Source organism: Hippocampus bargibanti, linkage group LG06 (assembly GCF_051943395.1).
Source record: "Hippocampus bargibanti isolate YZ-2025 linkage group LG06, ASM5194339v1, whole genome shotgun sequence".
Classification (NCBI taxonomy): Eukaryota; Metazoa; Chordata; class Actinopteri; order Syngnathiformes; family Syngnathidae; genus Hippocampus; species Hippocampus bargibanti.
In genome coordinates, this window is record NC_142739.1 from 20,032,891 (window position 1) to 20,060,641 (window position 27,751).

Here is a 27,751-nt window from a genome sequence, read left to right on the forward strand (position 1 = left end):
TTTATTCCATGCCATTTTGAGGCAACATTGGGGCAACAATGGATCACCAGAAAAGAGGCACAAAATGGCGACCTCCAGTGGCCATCTCCGCTTTCACAGGCTGATAAATTCCTTATATGGAGCTTGGACTCCCTCTTCTGGCGACTTTTGGGTGCAACACGGTTCTCAGATCAAACATGTACAGCAAAATACATTGACGTGATGGAAGGACTGCTACAATGTGTCTTTTTTCGGTCAGGGGGCGGTCCTTTCGTGACAAGACTTCCTGAATATTCAAAGTGAGTCTTAAAACGTAAAATATAGCTATATGCGGTGGAATCTTATTAAAATACGCTCAGTAGAAGTCATTTGAAGCCATTTTACAAATTATGGACACAACTTGTCCGGAGACATCGGTTGTCCTTTAAGGCTTATATGAGTATGTTTAAGGTTTATATAAGTATGTTGAACGCTTGTATAAGTAACCTGTATTGGTTTGTCCTGAAAAATAAACATTTAATAAAATATATGCTCTATAAAGATATGTACATGTACAACTGGAAAGAATACTACATATGTTACAACAAAAAATTTCCCAAGTACCGTTGTTCGTAACTCGAATGTTGGTATGTAGGAGTGTACAGCGTTTTGAAAGGCACTTAGAAATAAGATGTATTATTATTATTATTATTATTATTATTATTATTATTATTTCTATTATTTAATTTCTCCACTGTGAGACTAATAAAGGCAAATCCAATCCAATCCAATCCAATCATTATTATTATTCCCACCACCACCACTACTATTACCATTATTATTATCATTATTATTATTATTATTACAGTGCCGCAGTTCACTGCAGAGATGTTTCAAGGGTTAAAACCATGACTAGCAATGGTACTCATTAGACTAGCTATGGTGTTTTGAATCGTATGTCAAAGTCAAAGTCAGCTTTATTGTCAAATATGCTAATATGCATGACATACAGCACAGATTAAATTAATGTCCTCTCGGACCCATCTTGCAAGGCACTTATAACGTGGCTAAAAAAGACATACAATTGACAACAGACAATACATGTAATTTCTGAATGTAAAGTGAAGTAGTGTCGTATGTAAAGTGAGGTAGTGACATATGTAGAGTGAGGTAGTGTGGTATATAAAGTGACGTAATATAGTAGTGCTACAACAAACAACAAAAAAGGGTTGAAGTGAGGTCTTGCAGAAAAAAATGAGAAAGAACAAAAAATAGAGTTCAGGATGATAGTACAGCGTGTAGCGTGTACTCAGGGTTCGGTGATTGTGGCAGTGGGAAGGGGCAGGGTGGGCAGGGCTGGGAGGGAGTTTTGTCTCCGTATGGTAGCCTTAAGCTAGCATATAGAAAAGTTAGTCTTTTTTAACAGAGAACTGATTGACAAACACAGGAGATCTGAACTGCTCATTATTTCAGAATGCATGACTAAATCTGAACCCCCCCCCCCCCGAACATCCCATCGTCCAAATAGGTTTCAGACACCATCAACTTGAGCACGGCATCGCTACCCGGAGGCCAAAGCAGCTTTCCGAGCATTTTCCACTGGATGCATTGAACACAACACAGCCTCCATTGATTTTCTCCAGCGCTGACACTTAATCTAAACCACAATGATCTACGACCTTATTCTAGCACTAATTTCTTCTTGATCAGAGGTGATAAATATCGCATTGACATAACCAACTCTTTGCGTGCTGCATCAATGCACCGCTGTTATGCTATAGTAGCTGTGCAGCCTGTAGCGCTCCCCGGTTCACTTGGCAGTTTGAGAAACGACCAGAGCTGCGCGAGGGAACAAAAAACCTACTTTTGTTTTCAAAGCAGGGGGCTCTGTTTAAGACTTTGGCCACATGGGCTCAACATCATGATGTTTTGCTTTGGTTTCCCATATAAAACAGTTCCCAGTGTCTTCATAACCCGTTTGCGATGTTTTTAATCAAAATATACCAGGGAGCAAGAGTTATACAGTGGAGCTTTGAGATACAAGTTTAATTGTTACTGTCACAATGCTTGTAAATAAAAAAACAAGTTTTATCATTGATCGATTGTGTATTTTATAAAAACATCCAGTCCCAGAAAAAATAAATCTAAAATCAACATTTAAAAAAAATGTAATCTGTGAGTATTGATATATTGTGCGTATATTGTGCTTGTGTTATTTCACTGTTTGTGTAAAAATTGCTTCAAAGTTTATAACACAGCAACAATGATGCTACTTATTAGCTAATCATAGGCTTTTATATTGTTAGCATTAAGCTAGCGGACAAGTCAAAATTATAGTAGCTCAGAGTTTATGGTTTATAGTTTGACTATAACTTCATTGTGGAGTGGCTAGAATCGCTTTAAAGTTCTTTTTTTGTCGGGATTCGGCACAATTTGCCAAATTTCTCTTGCTCAGTCAAAGGGAAAACACATTTCAACAGCATATAGTAGCACTATATTAAATCCAGAACCCACAGAATATTGAGTTTTAGGACTACATAAACATTATATGCTGCGTAAGAAACCTTAGACTCTTTTCTTTCAGCAGAAAAAAAGAGTTAATTCCTAAATTATATGGGTCTAGCTTGAAATGAAGGTGGCTGTCCAAAATACAATGCAATATATACATATGATTTAATATAGTGCTTTAACAACAGCTGAAGTGGAAAAAAGAGCTAACATGGAAAAAAACATGTTGTCCCCTTGTGGAAGGGGGAAAAAAACATTGCCAGAGGTCTGGCCAGTGCTTTATTGGCACTACGGCAAGAAAAAAAAATCAAAAGTTGAATACATTCGGGAATGGCGCTCAACGTCATATTTTCAATTCCCAAATTTATTATCCAGTGCCAGGGTTTTTGTCATTTTAACTCAAATTCTCGAACTCACAGAATATTGATTTTTTTGGACTACGTAAAATTATATGGGACTGGAGTTATCTGAGCTTGAAATGTGGGGGGCTGTACAAAAGGTGAATGCTGACCCCTTGTGGAAGGGAAAAAACATTGTCAGAGGTCTATCAGTGCTTTATCGGCACCCCTCGCAGGAAAATAACAAAATCAGAACAAATTCAGAAATGGCGCTCCACATCATATTTTTAATTCCCGAATACATTCGGGAATGGCAGTGAATGTACAGTAAAATAAAAAAAAAAAACTAAAAAAAATACAGTAAAGTCTCGTTATATCGCTATTCTCGGGAGTCGGAAAAAATATCGATATAACCGGACTATCGATATATCCGATCCTACGGCATGTAAATTTTCTCCTTGCATAGAAATAGTATCGTCATAAGCAGTACTATCGATATAACCAATAATGATATAACGAGACTTTACTGTATATATATTTTTTAAAAACAACTCTTTGTGAAATAAATGTTTATTTAAAAATGATTTCCAGATCAATGGGCAAACCATTTTAATCGGAGTGTCGCTCATCCGTGCTTGGTGGAGGATAAGTTAAGTGGCTTCAGAATGAGTGCTCGTTCGAGTGTGTATGTGTGTGTGCGTGTGTGTGTGTGTGTGTGTGTGTGTGTGTGTGTGTGTGTGTGTGTGTGTGTGTGTGTGTGTGTGTGTGTGTGTGTGAGTGTGTGTGTGCGTGTGTGTGTGCGCACGCTCCCACTGAGGTATGGGACAGGGGCCACAGGTGAGATACCTCTAAATTACACACAAGTGGTCATTAATTATAGATGACACATTGGTCGCATAAACCATTTCAACCTCAAATGAGGTCCGACAGCGGCACACACATGCACACACACACACGCACGCACGCACACACACACACACACACACACACACACACACACACACACACACACACACACACACACACACACACACACACACACACACACACACACACACACACACACACACACACACGCGCGCGCACACACACACACACACACACACACACACACACACACTTTGGCATTGTGGTGTAGTCTCATCCAGCACACGGCGGTGCTTTGATGAACACGGCTCATTATGCTAAAGAGCACCGCATGCCCAGACTTCCCTGAGCCTTCGGGAAAGGTTAACTCGGGATGGTTACACAGCACAGCCTGGGCCAGGGGGCCCGTGGGGGCCCCCGAGAGGGTGGGGCATCCCGGGAGGGACGCACTGAGGCCGTTAGATGTCTGAGGACTTTAAATAAAAGTCCAAATATCAAGGGGGACATCAAGGCGTTTGTAAAGATCGACACTTCAGCAACACAACGGGAAGAAATCAGCTGGTTGGTTGGATGATTTATTTCTTTATAAAGTGTCAGTAATGGGGAACGAGTGGTTAGCACATCTATCTCACAGTTCAAGGAGGTTATCAGTGGTTGAATCTGGCAACCAGGAGCCTATTGTTACCTCGGCCAAGCTTGATTGTGACATAGATACACAACCTAGAGCTGAACACCATCAAGACAGTAGAGATGATGGTGGAAACATCTATTACCACAGCTGCTTCTCACACTCTGTGAAATGTAAATTTCTCCACTGCAAGACTAATAAAGGTTAATCCAATCCAATCCACTCTCCAACAGCCTCGTATCAACCGTCGAGACCTTCAGGTTCCTGGGAATCACAGTCTCCCAGGACATGAAGTGAGAGGTTAACAGGATGTACTTCCTGTAGCTGCCACATGAGGTGCTATGACTGTTCTACACGGCAGTCATCAAATCTATGCTGTGTTCTTCCATCACGGTTTGGATCGGGGTTGCCACAAAAATTGACAAAATACAACTTCAACAGACAATTAGGATGGCGGATAAAATCATTGGCCACTCTCGAGGACTTGCAGACTGCAAGAATCAAGACAAGGGCACGGAAAATCCTACTGGGCCCTCCGCACCCTGCCCACCACCTTTTCCTGTTACTCCCCCCAGACAGACACTACCGATCAACCAAATCCAGCAGACATTTAAACAGCTTCTTCCCCCGTCGCCATTAACTCCCTAAACAGTAACCCAAATCTAGTCTCTTTGCAATTTTGCACAGCCCTGTGGATTGTAGCTCCAGCTCTGCACTCACTCGAACCACTGTTATTGACCAATATAATCTCCAGCACTAGACATTTTGAGGCGCTCAAGCAGTGTTTGAAATAACGTCTGCCCGGAGGCCCGGGGCATCCAACCTTTACATCGGGCGTACAACTTTCATAACGTCTCGGTCCAGGTGGCCGACAACTTCAAAAACAAAAACATTATTTTCAAATCAAATGTTTGTTTTCTTCAATAAAGCGAAAGCTACAACCAAACCTCTACAAGCCACGTGGACTCCTCTTTCTAAGCTTTCAAAACTTTCACGTACACTTTTCAGTCACGGTATAGTCCGAAGGTAATTTGCATACTCGGCCTGCAGCCAATCAGAAGCCTGTTTCATGCTTCGGACTATACCGTGACAAGGACATCTGCATTATTGCGCATGTTTTGTACTACACTAAAATGGTTCACGGATTTTCTGCACCAACTGTACAATTGTTATCATATTCCATTCTACTGATCACTTTAGCTTTGCTTTATACTTTGCACACTTGATCCTGAGAGGTGTTTTTCACACTTGGCCAATAAAGATGAAGATTCTGAGTCTGACAGTCCACGTGGCTTGTAGAGGTTTGGTTGTAGCTTTCGCTTTATTGAAGAAAACAAACATATTTTACCGTACATACCGTATTTTCCGGTGTATAAGGTGCACTGGAGTGTAAGGCGCACCGCCAATGAATGGTGTATCTGTAAACTTTTTCCATGGATAAACTTTCATAACGTCTCGGTCCAGGTGGCCGACAACTTCAAAAACAAAAACATTATTTTCAAATCAAATGTTTGTTTATACTTTGCACACTTGATCCTGAGAGGTGTTTTTCACACTTGGCCAATAAAGATGAAGATTCTGAGTCTGACAGTAACGTACATGGACCGCACGTTGTTTTGATTAAAGGGCTAACATGATGAAATACAATACATCTCAATATTCAAGTACCGGGTAATTGAATTACTTTCATTTTAAATATTTACTTTGAATGACAGATTTTTTTTTGTATGGACATAATTGGCAATCAATTCATGAACTTAAAAATTAATTTAAACAGAAAAAGTTGGTGGATTTTTAGGTCAGAATCTCTGTCGCCACCGTCGGCGCAGCCAGATGACACCTTGGAAATTCTGTCAACACCTGACATGTTGCTATAGTAGCCAGATGGGTGCGAACCCAAAGAAGGTTTAACGATATGAGGCACGGTCACATAACAAGGGGGGGGAGGCTGCCGAGGAGAAAACTGGAAATTGGCTGTCTTCAGAAAAGTGCTTATTGGGCCATGTTGAAAGGAAACTGCGCACATCCGAAAGCCAAATGCTAAGCATGATAAATGCATGATCAGCAACTGTTTGCATTGTTTTTTTGAAGCTCAAAAAATGTAATTAACTCATTCACTGCCATTCACAAATTCAGGTTTTGGTTTTTCTTGTTTGGGTGCCGATAAAGCTCTGGCCAGACCTCTGGTGATGTTTTTCCCATCCACAAGGGGTGCTGCATTTCCTTATTTCCCCATGTTAGCGCTTTGTTCCAGCTTCAACTGTTGTTAAAGCGCTATATAAACCAATATGAATGTATTGGATTGGATTGGATATGCCTTTATTAGTCTCACAGTGGAGAAATTTACATTTCACAGCAGCAAAGTGATGAAAGGAATGAAAGTAGAAAAACGAAATACATGAGCTGCTGGAAATTGCATTGTATTTTAGACTTCCGCCCTCATTTAAAGCTCATATAACTCCAGACCCATATAATTTAGGAATTAAGTCTTTTTTTCTGATGAAAGAAGATAATCTATGGTTTATTACGCTAAATTAAATGTTTATGTAGTCCTACAACTCAATCTTCTGTCGGTCGTGGAATTCGAATGACAATGACAAAAACCCTGGCACTGGAGCGGATACATTTTTTGCACGTCTGGCAGTGAATGAGTTAATGTACTCACTAAAAAAATGTTTGTGAAATAAGTTGAGTTCAAAGACACGCTACAGCATTTTTAGTCAAAAGTAAAATAATTAGCCCAAAAACGTCACCGAAGTAAGAAAACTCATGTTGTAAAAAATAAAATACAAATGTATCACAAGGCAATCACTGTAGCTAAAAAGACATTTGCCTAACCGGAATGTTAAACAGCAGTGCTGAAAACAACGCGTTAATTAATTCACAGTGACACTGAATGGCCCTGAGGTTCAATCTTTACAAACCTGCCTCCATCTGTATTCTTCCTTTTCCCCTACCAGCTACAGATTAGCGCGTAATTACATTAAGAATCAGCAAAAAAAACAGATGACGTTGGGAGGGCGGTTGGATTTTAAATAAGGCAGTGAAGAGGAAAAGGAGGAGGAGGAGGTCTGACCTTCGTCACGGGCCGGCTGATTGTGTGCTTTTAATCCTCGACCTCATTATCACCTCCAGGTCCGGCAGTGGCAGTAAATGAATCTATCTGCGGAGTGTCAAATCTTCACACCTTCGCCCTGGTAATCACCCCAAGGTGCAAATACACAAGATGGATAGGGCGTGAGGAGCTGAGGGAGGGGGCAGGTGGGGGGGGGGGACTGGGAAGCAATGTGATACCCCGACATTCCATCAAGAAAATCTCCTCCCTTCATAATTAAGCCAATTGTCCCGATGTTGTTTGGCAGTTTAAGATGATTAAATATTCAGTTTCTGGAAGGTCAAACCGGTGACAAAAATGTATACACGTGACACTTATGACACAAACATATGAATTATTGTCATTAAAATGTTTCATTATTCTTGAAAATTTTGGAAGTAAATGTGCTTTTTCATTTTTTTTAAATGATACGGCGGCATGTGTTTGAATACGTACTCTATACCAGGGGTGGGAAACTAATTTTTGTGGCGGGCCATGTTGAAGTCACGGTTTTCCCTGGCCTGCTGTTGTGAATTTGGAGAAAGCATTACAGTATTTTACGGAGTATAAGGCGTACCCCCAATGAATGGTGCAAAATTTGAGCACAAAAAAAATCTTCAAAGCAGCCAACCACCATGCTTCAAATGATCTGGTTTTCACTCTCCAAAGAATTATTATTTTTTGACAAACCGTATTTTCCGGTGTATAAGGCGCACTGGAGTGTAAGGAGCACCGCCAATGAATGGTGTATCTGTAAACTTTTTCCATGGATAAAGCGCACCAGTCTATAAGGCGCACCCTCACTGAATGAAATGTGATTGTATAATACACATAAATATATATTTTTTTCCAAATATAAGGCACTACAGTAGCGGCTGGCGGTATGCCCTACTTCTTCCAGACCTGTTGTGGCTATATTATATTATATTATATTATATTATATTATATTATATTATATTATATTATATTATATTACTTCACGTATAAGGCGCACCTGCGTATAATGCGCAGGGTCAACCTTTGAAGAAAATCAAGGCTTTTGGGGCTGCCTTATACCAGCGTTTGAAATAACGTCTGCCTGGATGAAAAAAATACTGGTAAATAAAATCATAAAAAATACAACTCACACTGTATGGTAATTTTCCATCTTTCTTTTCATGAGCCAACGCATATATAAATTTAAACAACGGCATCCCTGTTGTTTCCACACCATTTTTCGAGACCTCCATGAAAAATGATTGAGGTATTTTAAGAAAATTATTCTGTCTGTTATTTGAATTCTGTTAATAATTCACATGGGCGAATGGCTTTAGGATCACTCTATTACACACTATCCTTGCCACTTCAATAATGCATGCTGATAGTTCCACAAGGTAGCAGAGGTTTTTGTTAGATTTGTCCACGAGGTTTGGGACCATTGGAAGTATCGCAACTTATCACAATTGGAGGGGGGAAAAAAGATCAAAAGTCATTTGGCAAAGAGCTGCAGGAAGTTGACATGGCAACAGCAGGCAGTGCATGCACTCTTGGAGATGTTGATGTTGTTTTTTTTTGTTTTTGTTTTTTTGCTTTCATTTGTATGCCGATTTTGCATTGGCTTATTCATAGCCAACTCATATATGCTGGAATCAAAAAATCTTGCTCTTGTAGGTTTTATTTGAATTTTGGAGATGAATTAACATGCATTGCATAAATGCATTGAGGACAGAAAAAAAACTATTAACTTATTCACTGCTATTCCCGAATTTATTCAGGTTTTGGTTTTCCTTGTGGGGGATGCCGATAAAGCACTGTACAGACCTCTGGCAATGTTTTTTTTTCTTTTCCACAAGGGGGCAACATTTTCGTTTTTTGCCATGTTATCGGTTTGTTCCAGCGTCAGCTGTTGTTAAAGCGCTATATACTGTAAAGCAATATGTATGTATTGCATTGTATTTTGGACAGCCAACCTCATTTCAAACTCATATTACTCCAGAACCATATAACTTGGGAATTAACTATTTTTTTTTCAGAGGAAAGAAGAGAGTCTAAAGTTTCTTATGCCCCATTGAATGTTTATGTGGTCCTAAAACTCAATATTCTGTGGGTTTCGAATTTGAGTGACAATGACAAAAACCCTGGCACTGGAGTGGACACATTTTCAAAATAAATGTAAAATTGCATTTTCTGTGTAGCTCTTTCTCTTGTTTCTATTTATAATTATATTTTATTTATTGTATTCTATTTGTGATTGCATTTGATTTATTATAGTACCTTTGCTTGTCTGTGACTGTAAAGTGTCCTTGAGAGCTGTAAAAGGCGCTTAAAATGAAATGTATTATTATTATTATTATTATTATTATTATTATTATTATTATTATTATTATTATTATTATTATTATTATTATTATTGCACATATTCTGGCAGTGAATGAGGCTTGTGACTGTGCTTTCCTCGAATGCACCTAACTTCGATGGAATCGGGTGGTCTAGTATTTGTCGAAGCTAGCTAGCCTTGCAGGGAATTACACGGTGACAAAATGTTCATGCTAATTAGCAACTATGTTGCATTGTTGAAGCAATTCACTGAACACAAAAGGTCGAACAACACATTTAGAAAGACAATGTGACAGCACTCGGTGTCCTACGTTATACATCCAATGCAAGGGATGGTTATTTTTTGTGAAAATGACAAGAACCCTGGCACTGGAAGGGACACAATTTTGCACATCGTCTGGCAGTGAATGAGTTAAAAAGGTTTAAAAATTGACAACCTTTTTTTTTGTATCAAATTGAAAACAAAATGCATATGAAAGTTTTTTGTTGTTGTTGAATAGTCCCATTAATAATTTGAAAAAGCTTTGAAAAAAAGGCTCGAATAAAGAACCATATTGAAGACATAATAAAATGCATTACACAACATCTGTCCACAACCAACTTCGCATCTCAAGAGAATGAGTGCCAGGAGTACGTCGCGTGGCTAAATGGCGCACCAGGAGCAGGCTAACATATGCTAACGAGCACAAATGAGATTATTAGGAGGCGGCGTGTCATCGCTCTGACTGATCCACCATGTCAAACTAGCCAAGCCAATTCAATTAGGCCCTGTGGATGTCTCCCTGGCTCTAGTGGAGACGTATGGTGCAGACGTTAAATATTAATGGAAACATACTCGAGATGCCACATTTGTCCGTGTGCGAAAGGTGAACATGTCTCCTGCAGCTCATCACAAAGGCTAAATATGAGGAGCGTCCATTTGTCATCGAGGTGAAGATGCTAAACGGCGACAACAGGGAGGTAGGACACACGTGACAATCCGCTGGGTTAATTATGTGCAAAAGATTTTTCCCCAGACAACACACAATGAAAAATTCAGGGCCTGTGGTAAAGCTCATTCATGTCAATTGGCCGAAAGTCTAACACACATCCTGATTTTTATATCTCATAACAAAAGGCAACGTTTGACCAACAGCTCGCTAATATTAGCTTCGTCTCCAAACAGAGATCTTCAAACAAGGAAGGTATCAGCAGTAACCTCTCACGTCAACGTTACAGAGCAAAATCCTGGAGAACCTCTTGAAAGACAACAACAGGGAGGAACTTCTCCATACAAGCAGCAATGATGTACGTATTTCAAGGATGCCAAAATATTCTGGGTGGGCAAGGCAGAACTGATGCTGAACATTTTTAAAGATAGAATGATTTGAATCTGGCATTAATAAAATAAATATGGATGAGGCAAACTTACAAAATGCTGCATTGTTTTGGAAATGCTGTCATGGACAATGTGGCAAAATTAAAATTGTGGTGATTTGGGGAAGGAAATAAATAAATAAATAAATAAATAAATAAATAAATAAATAAATACAACAAATACAACAAATAAATGAATAAATACATAAATACATGAATACATGAATACACAAATGGATAAAAAAATAAATGAATAAAATAGTAAAATAATAAAATAAAATAAAATAAAATAAGATTAAAAAAATAGTAAAATAGTAAAATGGTAAAAACATTAAATTAATAAAATAGTAGACTAAAATACTAATTACAACAAATATATACATTTAGATGTATAAATAAATAAACAAATAAATAAATAAATAAATAATATGTATAATAATAAATAATAATATAATAAATAATTTTAAAAATAGACATAACCTACCTGCTGTTAAATTTCTCTGGGTGCTTCTCCCTCATCACGTGAAAACGATGCGCGATGGAGGCATCCTGCAAAGAAATTGAGATGCTTTATTAACTCATTTGCTACCATTCCTGAATGTATTTGGGACTTGGAAGGCGTGACGTGGAGCGCCGTCCGAGAATTTGTTCTGTTTTTTTTTTTTTTTTGTGGTGGGTGCCAAAAAAGCGCTGGTCAGACCTCTGGCAATGTTTTTTTTTCCTTGTATGAGTGCATTTGCATTATGTCCATGTTAGCGCTTTGTTACAGCTTCAGCTGTTGTTACTTCCGGGTTGAGTGAATGCTGGCGCGTGTGGCTGCCACTGCTCACCAGCAGAAAAAATATCTTGTCACTGTAACGTGTCCTTGGGATTGTCATTATTATTATTATTATTATTATTATTATTATTATTATTATTATTATTATTATTATTATTATTATTATTATTATATAGCGCCATATAAATCAATAAGTAAAAAAGTATTGTATTATATTTCGTACATCTGACCCCATTTCAAGCTCAGATAACTCCAGACACATATAACTTCGAAATTTGATTCTTTTTTTCTGATGAAAGAAGAAAGCCGAAGGTTTTTTACACTGAATTGAATGTTTATGTAGCCCTAAAACTCAATATTCTTTTTTCAGTGAAAATGACAAAAACCATGGCATTGGAATGGACACATTTTTGCACATCGTCTGGCAGTGATTGAGTTAAATCGGCACCTGTACACTGTGAGGCCGACATACTAACTAGTTGTGCTCAACAAGTCGCTTCACATTATAAGGTTTATAAAATAGATGTGACAATGGTGGCTGTGGTTGCAATATGCATGCACTAGATGGAGCTATGCTAAAGTGCATACAATACAATACCGTCTTATTTATACTGCAGCTGTAACAAAGTGAAATAAAGTAAAAATCTACCACGAAATTGTGTGATTGTGGATCTCATCATCTGATATATACAGCAACTTCTTACTCATTAGCAGATCACCATGTGGGTGTGCTAAAACGGCGGTGAGGAGAGGTGGCACGCTATTGACGAGGAGAAGCCTGATGACGGAGGCCAACCTAGCAGTTAATTAAGCAAACACACATCACCGATAATCACAGCTCCGGGTGGCTACAGACACCGTGGAAACCGTCCTCCCTTTTCTTCCACCACCTTGCTTCTTCTTTGACACTCTTGACCGCCCTCTCACCCACTTTCGCGAACACCCGGGTAGAAGCCGGAGACGAGTGGCAAAAATTGTCAAGGTTTTTTTGGATGAATTTATTTTTAACATAGCATATGTTCGAGAAATGTGACTGACACAGACACTTCAGTTGCATATTAACACTTGAACCATTTAAGAAACTTGGAGGGTGGAGTTGCAAGTTTACTTGTTGTAGATTTTGATCAAAAACGATGAATCTTCTACTGCACAGGTGTCAAAGTCAAGCCCTGCGGGCCAAATCCGGCCCGCCACATCATTTTTTTCGGCCCGCGAAAGCAAATCAAACTTGTTAAATTCCATGACGATTGCTAAAATCTGAGCCAAAATTTCATATTTTTCGATGTCAACCACAATAAAAGTCATTATTCTTGACTTCAGATTTGAAAACGAGTTATTCCATAATTTTCTGTGTGCTCTATATGTAATATTTGAAGGGATTTAAACATTCTAATGGGTTCCCCAAATTCATAACGGCCCTCGAGAGGAAACCATAACTACAATGTGGCCCGCGGCAAAAAATGACTTTGACACCCCTGTTCTACTGGGATGTCGCACAATTAATAAGTGAGGAATCCAAATTTAAGACCTTCTCGACCGGTCTTGCCAAGTTTATTGCTTTCCAGAAAGAGGAAATGATATGATTTAAATGAAATGTTCCTGCTGTGTGCTCTGAATCAACACAGATCAATTTTCTCATCCCTTTGTTGAATGTTGTGGTCTACTTCATGGTGTCATATTCTACCTGTGCACCAAGCATGAATTGCTTACGGATAACATGGCACTCTATTAACTGGCATTGCGTTGCTTGGAATATTCTGCCAGTTTATTGGGAACAACTGTTTATCGGGAATCGTTGAAGAGGTTTCTTCAGCCGTCATCTGTACTTCTTTGAAGTTGTTGCACGTTTCGCTCCTCATCCGAAAAGCTTCGTCAGCGAACTAAAATTGTTTTGACAACAGTGAGGTTAAAATATAAGCTAAGGAAAATAGATGGTTTTGAAAGGGGTTTAAAATAAGCCATTTTGGTAAAAATGCAAAATCCTTCACTAAATTACCATGGTGGTTTGAGGTTTGATTTGGATCGTGCTTATAACAGACTTCTTAGATCGTTACCATGTAGGTTTAATCATCATATTGAGCTGATACCAGAGCGAATGGGGCAACCAGACCAGTCATAGAACACAATCAGACAGTACAAAAGAAGTAATCAGATTAGTTTCAAGGAGTAGTCCACTGCTCCCCCCAACCTTAGCGCAGGGACCTATCAAAGCAGAGGTCTGGCACCATCACCTCTGTCCATTAGGAAATGACCCACACCTTCAAAGAAGTGCAGTTGACGGCTGAAGAAACCTTTTCATCGATGGACCACTCCTTTACGACTGAGAGCTTACACAAACATGTTTATTGGGAACAACTGTTTCTTTTCACTAATTAAAATACATTTGCACACCAACATGACCACAAATCTCAATCAAGTCAAGTTACTTATTTTATCACAGTGTATGTTAGCGTTTGACTTACTGGCGGCATCCGATTGAGTTTGGCTTAGCAGTTAAACCTCTATAAATCACCGCGGTGAAGCTTTTGATGTTCACTGTCAACGCCTCAATTCAAAGGGGGACAACTAACTAGCTGACTAACTCCCTCCCGACTGGCTGCTCTTGTCCTGTTTGTAAGAGAATCAAGTTCCCTCAGATACGTCCATCATCTCACCTCACTGTCTGCTGCGTCTGCAGGGAATGAGCCAAAACGCATCTTTTGGTCTTTTTGAGGAGACATCAAGAAGTAAAAGAGGTGCCATTGATTTTTTTTGTCTTCTTCTTTTGGCTTCTGCTAAGTTTGTGCACTAGCAGGGGGTCCTTCTTGTGTTTCAATCATGCCACTCAAAAAGGACGGTTGGATCAAAACACATTGTTGGAAGGGAGGAGGAAGAGGTGATGAAGGAAAAGGGGGAGTTGAGAGCAACAAGCCCCCTCCAAAAAAAGTTTGCGGAAACTCGTTTTCCGTATTCTTCAAAATTGTTATCGAGCCAGAGAACTTTGCTGAGTTCAGCCTCTTTTTGTAAAGACCTTGCCAGCATTTTGTGTCCGACACTTGGAAGTGTGAATTAAAGGAAATGTCAGCATCCTCGCTTGATTACTTGAAGCTTTGCTGTACCAGCTCCCTTCTATCCATCCATTCATTTTCAATACCGCTCATTTGCCAACAGTTGTGGCGGGTGCACCGTATATTAGTTTTGAATGGTAAACACGTTGTATTGATTGCATTTGTGTCATCCATCCATTTTCCATATTCCTTATTCCTAATTCGGGTTGCGGGGGGTACTGGAGCCTATCTCAGCTGTCATCGGGCATGAGGCGGGATACACCCTGATTTGGTTGCCAGCCAATCGCAGGGCACACAAAGACGTACAACAGTCACTCTCACGCACACCTAGGGACAATTTGGAGTGGTCAATCTGCCTGCTATGAGTATGGGAGGAAACCGCAGGACTCGGAGAAAACCCATGCGGGCCCGGGGAGTACATGCAAACTCCACACAGGGAGGCTGGACCGGGACACGAACCGGCGACCTCTGCACTGTGAAGCATGTGTGCTAACCACTCGACTACCGTCATATCAAAGAAATACATTCTAGAAACAGTTTCTCAATTGAGTGATTACTATACTGGTGGGCATATGGATGGTTCCCACAAAATATGATGTATTTTAGCTAGCTAATTGGTTAGCTAACCAGCTAACCATCTATGCATCTATCTAGCTGGCTAGCTATCAAGCTTTTTAGCTAACTAGATAGCTATTTATTTATTTATCTAGCTTTTTAGTTAGCTAAATAGCTATCTATTTATCTATCTAGCTTTTTAGCTAGATTGATGGATGGATGGAGGGAGGTGGAGAGACACACAGAGAGAGACACATAGAGAGACAGAGAGAGAGAGAGACAGACAGACAGACAGAGATAGATAGATAAATAGATAGATAGATAGATAGATAGATAGATAGATAGATAGATAGATAGATAGATAGATAGATAGATAGATAGATAGATAGATAGATAGATAGATAGATAGATAGATAGATAGATAGATAGATAGATAGATAGATAGATAGAGCAATTGTATATTGAGCTCCTCGTGAGTTAAAGAACTACTGTACCAAGAACTAAAAGACCATGACACTTTCCAGTCACCTGCGACACTGCCCTAAAATAATTACTAATGTGGAAATGTGTCGGGCAAATTAACGTGAGGCATGTGTAATGTCCACACATAGCTCAAGGTTCAGCCCAATTAGAAGCAGGGCCGCGCTTTCATGTGAGGAGAGTAATGTCCGCCGAAAGGAACATGGTGCGGTCATTAGGCCGACTGACTGCATTATGCTAGCGTGGTGCACGCCCTGATTAGTTCTGTCTCAGTCCTGATTGAAATCATTGCATGTCATGTTGAATCTGGGTGAAAAAAGATGGTTACTTCTTTTAATCTAGCCATCTCTCTAACTAGCTAGCCAGCTAGATTCTTTTTATGCCCAGCTCTTTGCAGTGTTCAAAGTGTGTATAAAATGTAGAGAGGTCCTTTTGGTGTTAAAAAAATGTTCACAAAAAATGACCAGATCCTATTGTGAACAACAAAAAATGATGTGTAAAATGTCGACTTCACAGAGCACAACTTTACTAGAGCGGGATGAAGCTACATGGTTCGCACTGCCAATTGCTGATCTTTTGATTTGGGCCGCGTCATTATAGAAACAATCTGCTTTCCATCAACATAATCTCTGAGGTTAATTATGAGCTTGACTTGTCGCCTAATCTTTACTCTAGCCTCCCGCATTCCTCGAAAAAAAAACAATGTAAAATATGTCAGAAAATATGACACTCTAACTCTATTGAGAGCTCAAAGTCTTCTTAATCCCCCCACAAATAACTTCATTTGTTAACATCACACTTGCTGGCTGATGCTGCGCAATTTATAATGACTAGTGAAGCAAAAGTGTATACTGGAGCTAATAATTAGCATTATAGATGGTAATTTGTTTGAATCAGCGAACTACAGCATCATGCATTGTTTGCATTTGTATTAGAATATAGGTTGTGGTGGGACTTGCCGTCACCATGGACAAAAAAAATCATAAATAACAATAACATCTGAATCTGCGACTCACCACACCAATAGAGAAGTAGTTGTTGATGATGCTGTACGGCACCGGGTCGCCGCATTCGTCCTTGTCGCTGGCCGTGACGTCGATTTTCCAGCGGTCCAGCATAACCTCGCGACTGTTCTCGATGTCGCGTAGAATCTTGAGCAGGCTCTCACCCTCGTAGCCTCCATGAAAGGGAGAAAGTGTACCTCCTTCAGCCCAAGTTTAATAAAATAATGATCTCATACAGTTAATTTTATTATTGACTAAAAATCACATTAACTCATTTGCTGCCATTTTATTCGGGAATTGAAAAGTGTGGCGTGGAGCGCCATTCCCGAATTTGTTCGCGTTTTGGTTTTTCTTGCGGGGGGTGCCGATAAAGCGTTGGTCAGACCTTTGGCAATGTGTTTCCCTTCCACAAGGGGCAATATTTGGTTTTGTGAGCACTTTGTTACAGCCTCAGCTATTGTTAAAGCGCTATATAAATCAATATGTATTGTATTTTGTACAACCGCCCTCATTTCAAGCTCAAATAACTCCAAACTCATCTAACTTAGGAATTAACGTTCTTTTTCTGATGAAAGAAAAGAGTCTCGGGTTTCTAATGCTGAATTGAATGTTCATGTAGTCCCAAAACTCAAAATTCTGTGGGTACTGCAATTTAAGTGAAAATGACAAAAACCCTGGCACAAGAGTGGGCACATTTTTGCACATAGTTTGACAGTGAACAAGTTCAAATTAGGGGAATTTTAAATCAGTACAGCTTTTAGATATTTGAAACAAAATGGCTACCTCACTGTACATGTCACAATATAGCGGATAAGGACTATTTTCCATCAAGTATCACATTTTCTTAGTGAGCTCACCAGCTTGTGCCACCTCTAAGGTAATACGTCCATGAAATGTGATTTTTGCACGAAGGAATGTAAACCGTGGATGGTTTTGTTCCGTGGCTTTCTTTCTGTTCCAGTACCTCCTCCCCAGCGCAGACATCTGGCTAGGTCATTTCCTGTGCCGAGCGGAAGTACACACACAGGCGGGTTCCGGTCCAAGTTGGCCTTATCTAGAAAAAGAGAGAGAAAGTTTCAATTCTGGCAATCAATCAGAGCAAAGTGAAAGAAAGGACAAAAAAAAAATCAATTTTCAGCATTGCACTGGTGCTAGTTAACGTAAGTAACATTGCGGTCTATTTCTAGAAGCACGTTTTGTCCAACAGCCGTTCCCTCTTATTACCTCTCTCTTGTTTTGATTGATAAAAAATTGAGGCAATTTTTTTTTATTTTTTGCTGGCTGTTCAAGTTAAAACGTCGTCGTGACAAAATAAAGACCCCGTGGGCGCTTCTTTCGTCTTCTTCTGTGTTTTCTTTCAAATGGTCCAAATAATGGCTAATACTGTTTCATCATCCCATTTTACCACCCTTGAACATGCAGCGGTCGCATGTAATGAAAGTGTTTACATACACGGTAACCGTGTTTCTACTTTTAGTCAATAATAATGTGAGTGTGGAAACTGATTTTTTTAAGTGTTGAAGCAGGTGTATGTTTTCAAAGAGAGGCCATAAATGCAAACCCGGTAAATTGCTGTAAACGGCAAAAGGGTGCTGTACCAATAAAGTCGAGGATCCAACCCACCGTCCCGTCCCCTCCGCACGCCAGCACTCGGAAATCGGGGACGTCTCGGAAGAAATTCAACCTGCGAGGTACAAGTGTGACAGTTGTTGTTTTAAACTGTAATGGAAGAGCTTGAATGCGCTTCAACGAAGTCATCTAGCGACGCGTCGCTCTCGTGGCGTTCATCATTCACTTAAAATAATGTCGCCGTAATGGATGATGGGTAAAATCTCCCTTAATATCTCTTTAAGAAGGAAGGAGCGTCAGCGCAGAGTGCCGATGCGTATGCCGAACTGTTCCGGCTTGGAATTGAAGCGGATTTATGTGTGACAGATGTGAGACAATCTCTTTTCATCAATGGAAGCGACAGTTTCGTGTTTGCTTTCAACATTTAGCTGGCTTGTAGCAGACGTGCACATTTCACCAGGACGTCCCTGATTCACTGGTGAAAAAGACACTCTCCTCTTCTTTCATCTAGAACTGCTTAATGCAACAAAGAAGGTGCAAAAAGTTCTTAAGATTGAATGACTGTCTGTGTCTTTTGCGATGTGTCACATTATTTATTTTGTTTGTTCTGTTGTTCTTTTGACTTCAAGATGGCGCCTGTACAAACGTTTCCCAACGAACGAACGAGATACGTTCCGAACGGTCATTCGTAAGGTGAATCCATCCGTATGTTGCTACAGTGCTATATTTTGTATGGAATGTATGTTAAAGGCTAATGTAAGTATGTTTAAAGGACAACCGACGTCTCCGGACAAGTTGAGGGCGACAAAGCTCCATGGAAGGAATTTATCAGCCTGTGGAAACGGGCTGATTAATTCCTCACACAGAACCTCTTTTTTGGTGATACATTTCCCGTCAATGTTGCCTCAAAATGGCACGGAATAAATTCTTTAATCGATTGCAAACATGTATGCTTTCCTTTTCAGAACTATTTGAATCATATTCATAACTGGATGTGTAACAAAATAAGCATATTCTCCAAATTTGAAGCCATTGTTTTGATTCTCCAGCAATGCGGTCTTGGCATGATGTCACAAACTGGGGGCGGCACTTTCTGAAAATCCACAGCTCAATTTTTTTGCAGATTTTGGACACTTTAAGTCATTTTTATTGGTGTTTTGCATTTGACTGAAAATATCATATTGCATGTTTTGGGTATTTTAGATGCTCTAAAACGTTTTTCTGATGTCAGTTAGGAAACAAAAAAGTGATGTCGGTTGTCCTTTAAGGTTTATATAGGTATGTTTAATGCTTGCATAAGTAACCTATATTGGCTTGTACTGAAAAATAAACGATTAATACAATATATGCTCCATAAAGATATGTACATGTACAACTGGAGAAAATACTACATATGTTACTACAAAAATGTATGTATGCACCGTTGTTCGTAACTCGAATGATTGTAAGTAGGGGAGCATCCATATTTTGTTTTTTCTACTTCTTCCTTTCCTTTCCTCTTCCTTCCACAGCGAGACTAATAAAGGCTAATCCAATCCAATCCATTTCCTAAATATTGGTCCGGAACAGTTTTTGCTCCTAGTGGCCTTATGACGAATAAAATAAAGGGATTGCTTGCGATTTTGGGACTTTTAGGAGCATTTTAAAGCGGATTCACAGTCAGTGATACGGATGACACGGCCAGACATCAAAACCTTCACGAGTGCTCACCACTCCACTGCGCCCCTTCTAATAATAATAATAATAATAAAATTGGCGATCACTCATCTGCTGCCTGGTGCGGGGCTAATCGTATCACGACGGCCAATGTTCAGTTGGACGTCTTCCGTTCCTTTACAATAACAAAGCCCTAACTGAATGAGAGCTCGCATGGCGGCTAAATGACTCGCTCAATTACACCCCGACGGGGACGGCCAAACCGCATTAAAGAGGCAAACAGACGGCCGCGCACATGAAAGGCAACTTTGGGTCCATTGAAAGAGCAAGAAGCAAACACTTCATTTGCGCTGATTGCATTAGCCGGGGAGCTAATTGACAGCAGCAGGGTGTGCGCCCGGCCAGCAGCGTCCACTTGGCTAATGCGGCAGAGAAAATATGAACCGGGGTGCGGCGGCGCGAGGTCACGGGGAAATTTCTGGGATTTGAGCAGGAACAGATTTTGGGTGGGTAACGGAAGACGAAAACGACGACTCGGCCTCTATTTTGCTTGCGCGCGTGTGCCGCTCAGCTTTTATACCTCATAAAGGCGCTGAGGCTTAGCTAATCGAAGCCAAACAATGTCGCGGCAGGCGCGATAGAAGCGCCGACGCCAGATGCCGAAGGCCAAGGGGGGAAGCCCGCCGCATGGAAATCAAACATTCCCTTAATCAGAGACGGCCACCGTCTGGAAACATCACATTGGCCACTCGTCTAGCTGCTCATCTGTATGCCGGATCAAACGTCATCTGGAAGACGCGTGCAAGCGCCGAAGGCCTCTCACGCATGCAATGCTGCTTATTACGCATGAGCAATGCAAAATGTCACGGCATTTGTCAACAGGTAATAATAAGCAGACAAGATTTGAAGTGCGTTCTCCTCTCAAAGCTTTCCTCTCCCGCCATCTCCGAATTTAGAAGTAAAATGTGGCTGACTCGCAAAAGAAGTCAGTGTCTCAGAAGAAATGTTCTTTGACGATTAATTCATTCACTGCCATTCCCAAATTTATTGAGGAATCGAAAATATGATGTAGAGCGCCATTCCCGAATTTGTTCGGGTTTATTTTTTTTCGTGTTTGAGTGCCGATAAAGCGCTGGCCATGGCCTCTGGCTGTTTTTTTTTCTTTCCACAAGGGATCAGAATTGCTCCTTTTTTCATGTTAGTGCTTTGTTTCAGCTTCAGCTGTTGTTAAAGCGCTATATATACATACCAGTATTTGATTGGATTTGCCTTTATTAGTCTCGCAGTGGAGAAATTTACATTTCACAGCAGCAAAGTGATAAAACGAATGAAAGTAGAAAAACAAAATAGATGAGCTGCTGGAAAGGCAACCACTCGCGCGGCGCCGTCTTGAAGTCAAAAGAACAAAAAAAAAAATAATATGACAAGACAAAGACTATATTACAACACAAAGACACAGAGAGTCATTCATCTTTAGCACTTTCTGTACTGTCTTTGTTACATAAAGCAGTTCTAGATGAAAGAGGAGAGGATCAAAGCATCTTTTCACCAGTGGATCAGGGACATCATGGTGGAACGTGCACGTCGACTACAAGCTAAATGTTGAAAGCAAACACGCCGCTGTAGCATCCATTGACAAAAAGAGATTGTCTCACATTTCCTGTCCCATATAAATCTGCTTCAATTCCAAGCCGCGAAAGTTCCACATCCGCATCGGCGCTCTGAGCTGACGCTGCTTTCTTCTTATTGCGGGCTCCTCAAGCCATGCATCCATCCAGCCACAGACTGTCCAACAGCACCGACCTTTCCATTGAACAAAGCGGGGCTGTGAAGATGCTGCCCATTACAGCCGCAAAAAAACACAATGGCCCCAGAGCTGTCCAGCGAAGCCAGTCGAATGGCACCGACATTCCTCCCATTCAAAAACACTACTGGCATATTCATGCTGCCGAAAAGGCGCAACCGCTCAGCACAGTAAAATTGCAATGTATTTTGGACAGCCGCCCTCATTTCAAGATCACATAACTCCAGACACATAATTTAGGAATTAACTCATTTTTTCTAATGAAAGAAGAGAGTCTAAGGTTTCTTACACAGCATTTTTGCTGTTAAAATTCAATTCTGCAATTATTATTTTTTTAAAGATTAACATTTTATACTGCTGAATCGGGAAAATCTTCTCAAAACTTTTGTAGCAATGATTTACAGGATGCCTGTTTTTTTTTTTTTTTACTAAGTTCCGTGTTCAGTCAAGTGTTCTTACCGTTTTTCATATGTTAACCTAAGCACTTTTTATCGACGCAGTGTTCTGTTTTATTTTTATTTTCTAATTATTGGAAGATTTTCACAAACAAAACAGCGGTATTCCCCTTGGTGGTCGAACTAAAGGTTGTAGGTAGGATTTGGGTTTAGTTTCAAGTAAATGGCTTGTAATGCATGTGTTCAAGTCTGTTTAATAACCATAAAATAAATTATAGTACCACTTTTTTTATAAAGTGAATCTTTTGAACCGTCTCAATGCTCAATAATATATTGCATTAAAAAACCAAGATTATGAGTTTTCTCAGCAACATTCATTGAGATTAAAACACAAATTCATGAGATCAATTAACTACAGAACATCATAATTAATTTTGCTTTTTTTCCTCCCTATCTCTTACTTTCTTGCTGGTTACCACCACCTTCCCTCCTTGGAAGTATGATTGAAAACAAACAAAAAAACATTGCTAAACTTTGAGGCTGAGATTTGCTTAGACCCTTTTTATAATGGAATTTATTTGTACGTATATGGTATTGGGATAATCGTTGGGATTATTTGTTGCTGTAAATTAATTGCTTTTCTTTTCAGTCATCCTACAAAAGTACATGATGTTTCGATGAATTAAACAATGGAATACTATGCAATTTTCACTTTTTGTTATCAGTCCGCTTGAATTGGGGGTCAAGTATTTGAAGTAACCAGCTCCAGCAGACCGAGATGGGATTGAAACGTGGCTTTTCACTTTTGAGTTTCCAATAAAAAAAGACAGACGGGCATATTTAGGTTGTGACTGAAGTCTGTGAGTATTTAGCACTTGAGTACTTACCCGGGCAGGGGTCCATTCTTTGCCAGGTTGTACACCTGTCTCGGGTTTAGGAGGTACTGGAACTTCCTGTAGATCCTGCAAAAGTGCCACGTGACCAAATAAGGTCATGACATTAAATTCGTATTGAAGTGCTGTAAATTAACTCATTCACTGCCAGTCCTGAATTTATTTAAGAATTGAAAAGATGACATGGAGTGCCATTCCCGAATTCATTGGGATTTTGTTGTTTCTTGCATGGGTGCCAATAAAGCGCTGGCCAGACCTCTGGTAATGTTTTTCCCTTTCAGAAGGTGGCAGCATTTCCTTTTTTTTCCTATGTTAGCGCTTTGTTCCAGCTTCAGCTATATTTTGCATTGTATTTTGTGCAGCTGCCCTCATTTCAAGCTCATATAACTCCAGAACCATATCATTTAGGAATTTAGTCTTTTTTTTCTAAAGAAAGAAGAAAATCTAAGGTTCTTACGCTGCATTGAATTTTTATGTGGTCCTAATACTCAATATTATGTGGGTCCTGGAATTTAAGTGATAATGACAAAAACCCTGGCACTGGATTGGACACATTTTTGCACGTCTGGCAGTGAATGAGTTAAACAAAGATTTCTATTGAATACTTTTAAAAATGACACGCTAAATAGCGTGTAACAACTTTAAGCGAATTTATAAGCTTACAGAGTACATGAAAGTTTTATAAGGAAAGAAAAAAAAATATTGTAAACTCGTGTGTGTGTGTGTGTGTGTGTGTGCGTGTGTGTGTGTGTGTGTGTGTGTGTGTGTGTGTGTGCGTGTGTGTGGGTGTGTGTATATACATATTCAATGCTGAATATACTGATGCTTTCCCCCTGCGTATGACGCGTTGACACGGACTAGCCGGCGGCGGGGCGGGACATACCCTGAGATCCCCTTTGAGGAGAAGCCATTAGAAAGACTAATTCATTTTAATTCCAATTTCATTATGTCAACTGGCTGAAGTCATATTTTGATCTCATAATTTAAACAAATGGAAGGGATAATAGAGAGCGAGTGATGATGTTTCAGTTATAACCCAATTAGCTCAGAGTTATAGAGAGGGCCCCGGTGGTGAGGAAGGGGTCGCTAGCAAAAAAAAAAAGGGGGGGGGGGGGCACTCTGCTTTCGATGCTTGTTATCAGAGCCCAGAATGCAGTGTGAAGGTGGTCTTTAAATTTGTGTCATTATTTTACAGCAAATTAACTCATTCACTGCCATTCACTAATTTATTCGGAAATTGAAAAGTGTGATGTTGAGTGCCTTTTCCAAATTTGTTCAGGTTTTGTTTTTTAGGGTGCCGATAAAGTGCTGGCCATGGCCTCTGGCAATGTTTTTCTTTTTCCGCAAGGGGCAGCATTTCCCTTTTTTCCATGTTAGCGCTTTGTTGCAGCTTCAGCTGTTGTCAAAGTGCTATATAAATCAATATGTATGTATTGCATTGTATTTTGGACAGCCGCCCTCATTTCAAGCTCATATAGCTCCAGACGCATATAATTTAGGAGTTAACTCTTTTTTTCTGATTAAAGAAGAGAGACTAAGCTTTCTAATGCTGTATTGATATTTATATAGTCCGAAAACTCAATATTTTGTGGGTCCTGGAATTAAAGTGAAAATGACAAAACCCTGGCACTCGAGTGGATAAATTTTTGTCTGACAGTGAATGAGTTAATTTAGTGTGACATATTAAATGATTGACGGCACAAACAACTGAGGTCTTTAGAGGTTATACAAAGGCAAAGACGTTTTTTTTTTGTAACAAAACGGTGTGTACTCACCTTTCTCCCTGTTTGCCACCGCTCTTCGGATTGACAAACACCAACAACGGATGGGTTTCCTCTATGGTTGTGATCTGAGCGGGAAATGTCAAAACAAAGTGTCGGTCTTTAGGAGAGTGCAGGATGCTGGAAATCGCTTTCAAGATGCATCCCCTTCAAAGAGTTTGAGCACGTGCGTGCGGCATAGTTTACATCGCACACACTGAAAGCTATGCGGATCTCACAAGGCCTTGGGATTGTTGACTTCATTTCAACAATCATTTCATCATCATATCATGCAAAGGAAAATCGGATGTACATATGTAGGAATTGGCATGATGCAAAATCACGATATCTTTGTTGAAATGTCAGCTGACAATTTCAGTCTATCTGAGATGACCATTGGTGAAATAAAAAAACATGTTGAGAAGAAGGATGATATTTTTTTCCCAGGACCATTCAGTTCTGACACTTTTAGTTCCTAGATGTTTCCCATTGCCATATATCAGCGAATCGCAGAGGGAATATTGCACATCGTATTGATGGCCATCGTATTGATGGCCCTGATTATAAGACAACGCCCTCTTTGTCAAGACTCAAGTTAGAAAAAATAACTTTTTAAACATCAAATCATTTGTTTTATACTGAAAATAATTACAGAAAACAGGTCACAGAGCACCGATGCATATGTGGAAGTGTCGCGGCTTGGAATTGAAGCGGATTTACATGGGACAGGAGATGGGAGACAATCTCTTTCGTCAATTGATGCTACAGGTTCGTGTTTGCTTTCAACATTTAGCTTGCAGCAGACGTGCACAATGCACCATGCCGTCGCTGGTCCACTGGTGAAAAGGACGCATAGATCATCTCGTCTTCCATCTAGAACCGCGTCATACAACAAAGAGGGTGCAGAAAGTGTTTAGGATTAAATGACTGTGTCTTTGTGTTGTCATATTATTTCTTATTTTGCGTTTTTTGTTCTTCTACTTGTTTTTCTACTTCTTCCCTTCCTTTCCTGTCCCTTCCATAAATTATATACTGAAATGTAAATTTCAGGCAGATTGACCACTCCAAATTATCCCTAGGTGTGAGTGTGTGAGTGACTGTTGTACGTCTTTGTGTGCCCTGCGATTGGCTGGCAACCAATTCAGGGTGTCCCCCGCCTCGTGCCCGAAGACAGCTGAGATAAGCTCCAGCACCCCTCGCCACCCTAATGAGGAATAAGCGGTACGGAAAATGGATGGATGGATGGATGGATGGATGGATGGATGGATGGATGGATGGATGGATGGATGGGAAATGTAAATTTCTCCATTGCGAGACTATTAAAGGCAAATCCAATCCAATGGAATCAAAAAATTAAACAATTTCTCTCCAAATTGTCGCCACACTTCTCAATTTTCTGTTATCTCTACTATTATTTTCTTTTTTTCTTACCGCTATTTTTTATTATTCTTTGTGCTACCGCCACTTTTATTTTTATTCTTCCTGATGGGTTCACTTTGGCCTGGGGAGTCAAGTTCAGAATTTGCACCAATGATATCTGGCACCATCTACAATAATAATAATAATAATAATAATAATAATAATAATAATAATAATAATAATAATAATAATAATACATTTCATTTCTAAGCACCTTTCAAAACTCTCAAGGTCATAAAACGACCCCCACTTTTTCAGTCTTAATCCAATGTAAAAAAACACTGTCTTATATTCGGGCAAGTATGGTAAATTAAGTTTAACATGAGGTCTCACCATATTTTTAAAACACAATATCTTATATATATATATATATATATACTTACGAACATTCAAGTTACGCACAACGGTACATACAAACATTTTTGTAGTAACATATGTAGTAGTTTCTCCAGTTGTACATGTACATATCTTATTTTATTAAATGTTTAGTTTTCAGTACAAACTAATAAAGGTTACTTCGACAAGCCTTACATGTATTTATATAAACTTTAAACTTACTTTCAGTATATAAGCCTTAAACATACATTTATACAAACTATAGCACTGAAGCAACTTCCGAACAAATTCACCTGACGAACAACCGTTCGGAATGTATCTCATTCATAAGTTAGGGTGCGTTTGTAACTCATATTAAAAATTCCCTAAAAGAAAAAAATGGTTTTGGAGTGTGTATTGAGCTAATTGCTAATTTTTGTGTTGGTTCTCTGTCCCGAACGCCCGCGACTGGCTCCATTTGACTGCAGTCTGAATACTCATTAGTCAGCACGTGTTAATTGGCAGCCACTTGGTCCACTGTGACATGGTGGGGGCGGGTTGAGGCGGGGAATCACTCCCCAGTCTCAGAGAGTGCCGCGGGCCAAAGCTCTCAAAGCGCCAACCCAAACAAGCTCTAATCCGCCGGCCCTTGTTTGAACGGGGCCTTTGCCGCCGTCAGACGTCGCTTACCCCTCACACAACCTCCCCACCGCCACCCCCCCACACTTCTTGACACAGATGAAGCGCTTAACTCTCCCTTGTCTGCTATGCCAGCAGGCCGAGGGGGGAATTAACGAGCTCCCCGTCCAGCCTCAGAGTGATCCATTACTTCCTGTAATTATAAATAATAATCTTGATTATTACGCTGGTTAGCCAGCGAGGGGGCATAGACGGATGTGGACCGGGATGCGATTCATCAGACGAGCAGTCGCCACGGACGCCGTAATGGCTGACAGATATCACAAGAGAGGATCGTCGACAGGGCAAGACGGGAATAGGAAACCACTCGTA

At 40.0% G+C, this 27,751-nt stretch overlaps 1 protein-coding gene across 2 annotated transcripts in view; it reads right to left on the bottom strand.

Annotated features, from left to right (window-relative positions):
• dgkb (diacylglycerol kinase, beta) overlaps positions 1–27,751 on the bottom strand; it is an 82,477-nt gene that overhangs the window by 24,210 nt on the left and 30,516 nt on the right. For both annotated transcript variants that reach the window (XM_088998708.1, XM_088998706.1), the window contains 6 exons: positions 25,022–25,095; positions 23,241–23,315; positions 18,528–18,613; positions 17,894–17,983; positions 16,942–17,102; positions 11,550–11,614 (listed from right to left, as the gene is read on the bottom strand). In XM_088998708.1, coding sequence (XP_088854834.1) covers positions 11,550–11,614; positions 16,942–17,102; positions 17,894–17,983; positions 18,528–18,613; positions 23,241–23,315; positions 25,022–25,095 — 551 coding nt within the window. The remainder of the gene's footprint in view (positions 1–11,549; positions 11,615–16,941; positions 17,103–17,893; positions 17,984–18,527; positions 18,614–23,240; positions 23,316–25,021; positions 25,096–27,751) is intronic.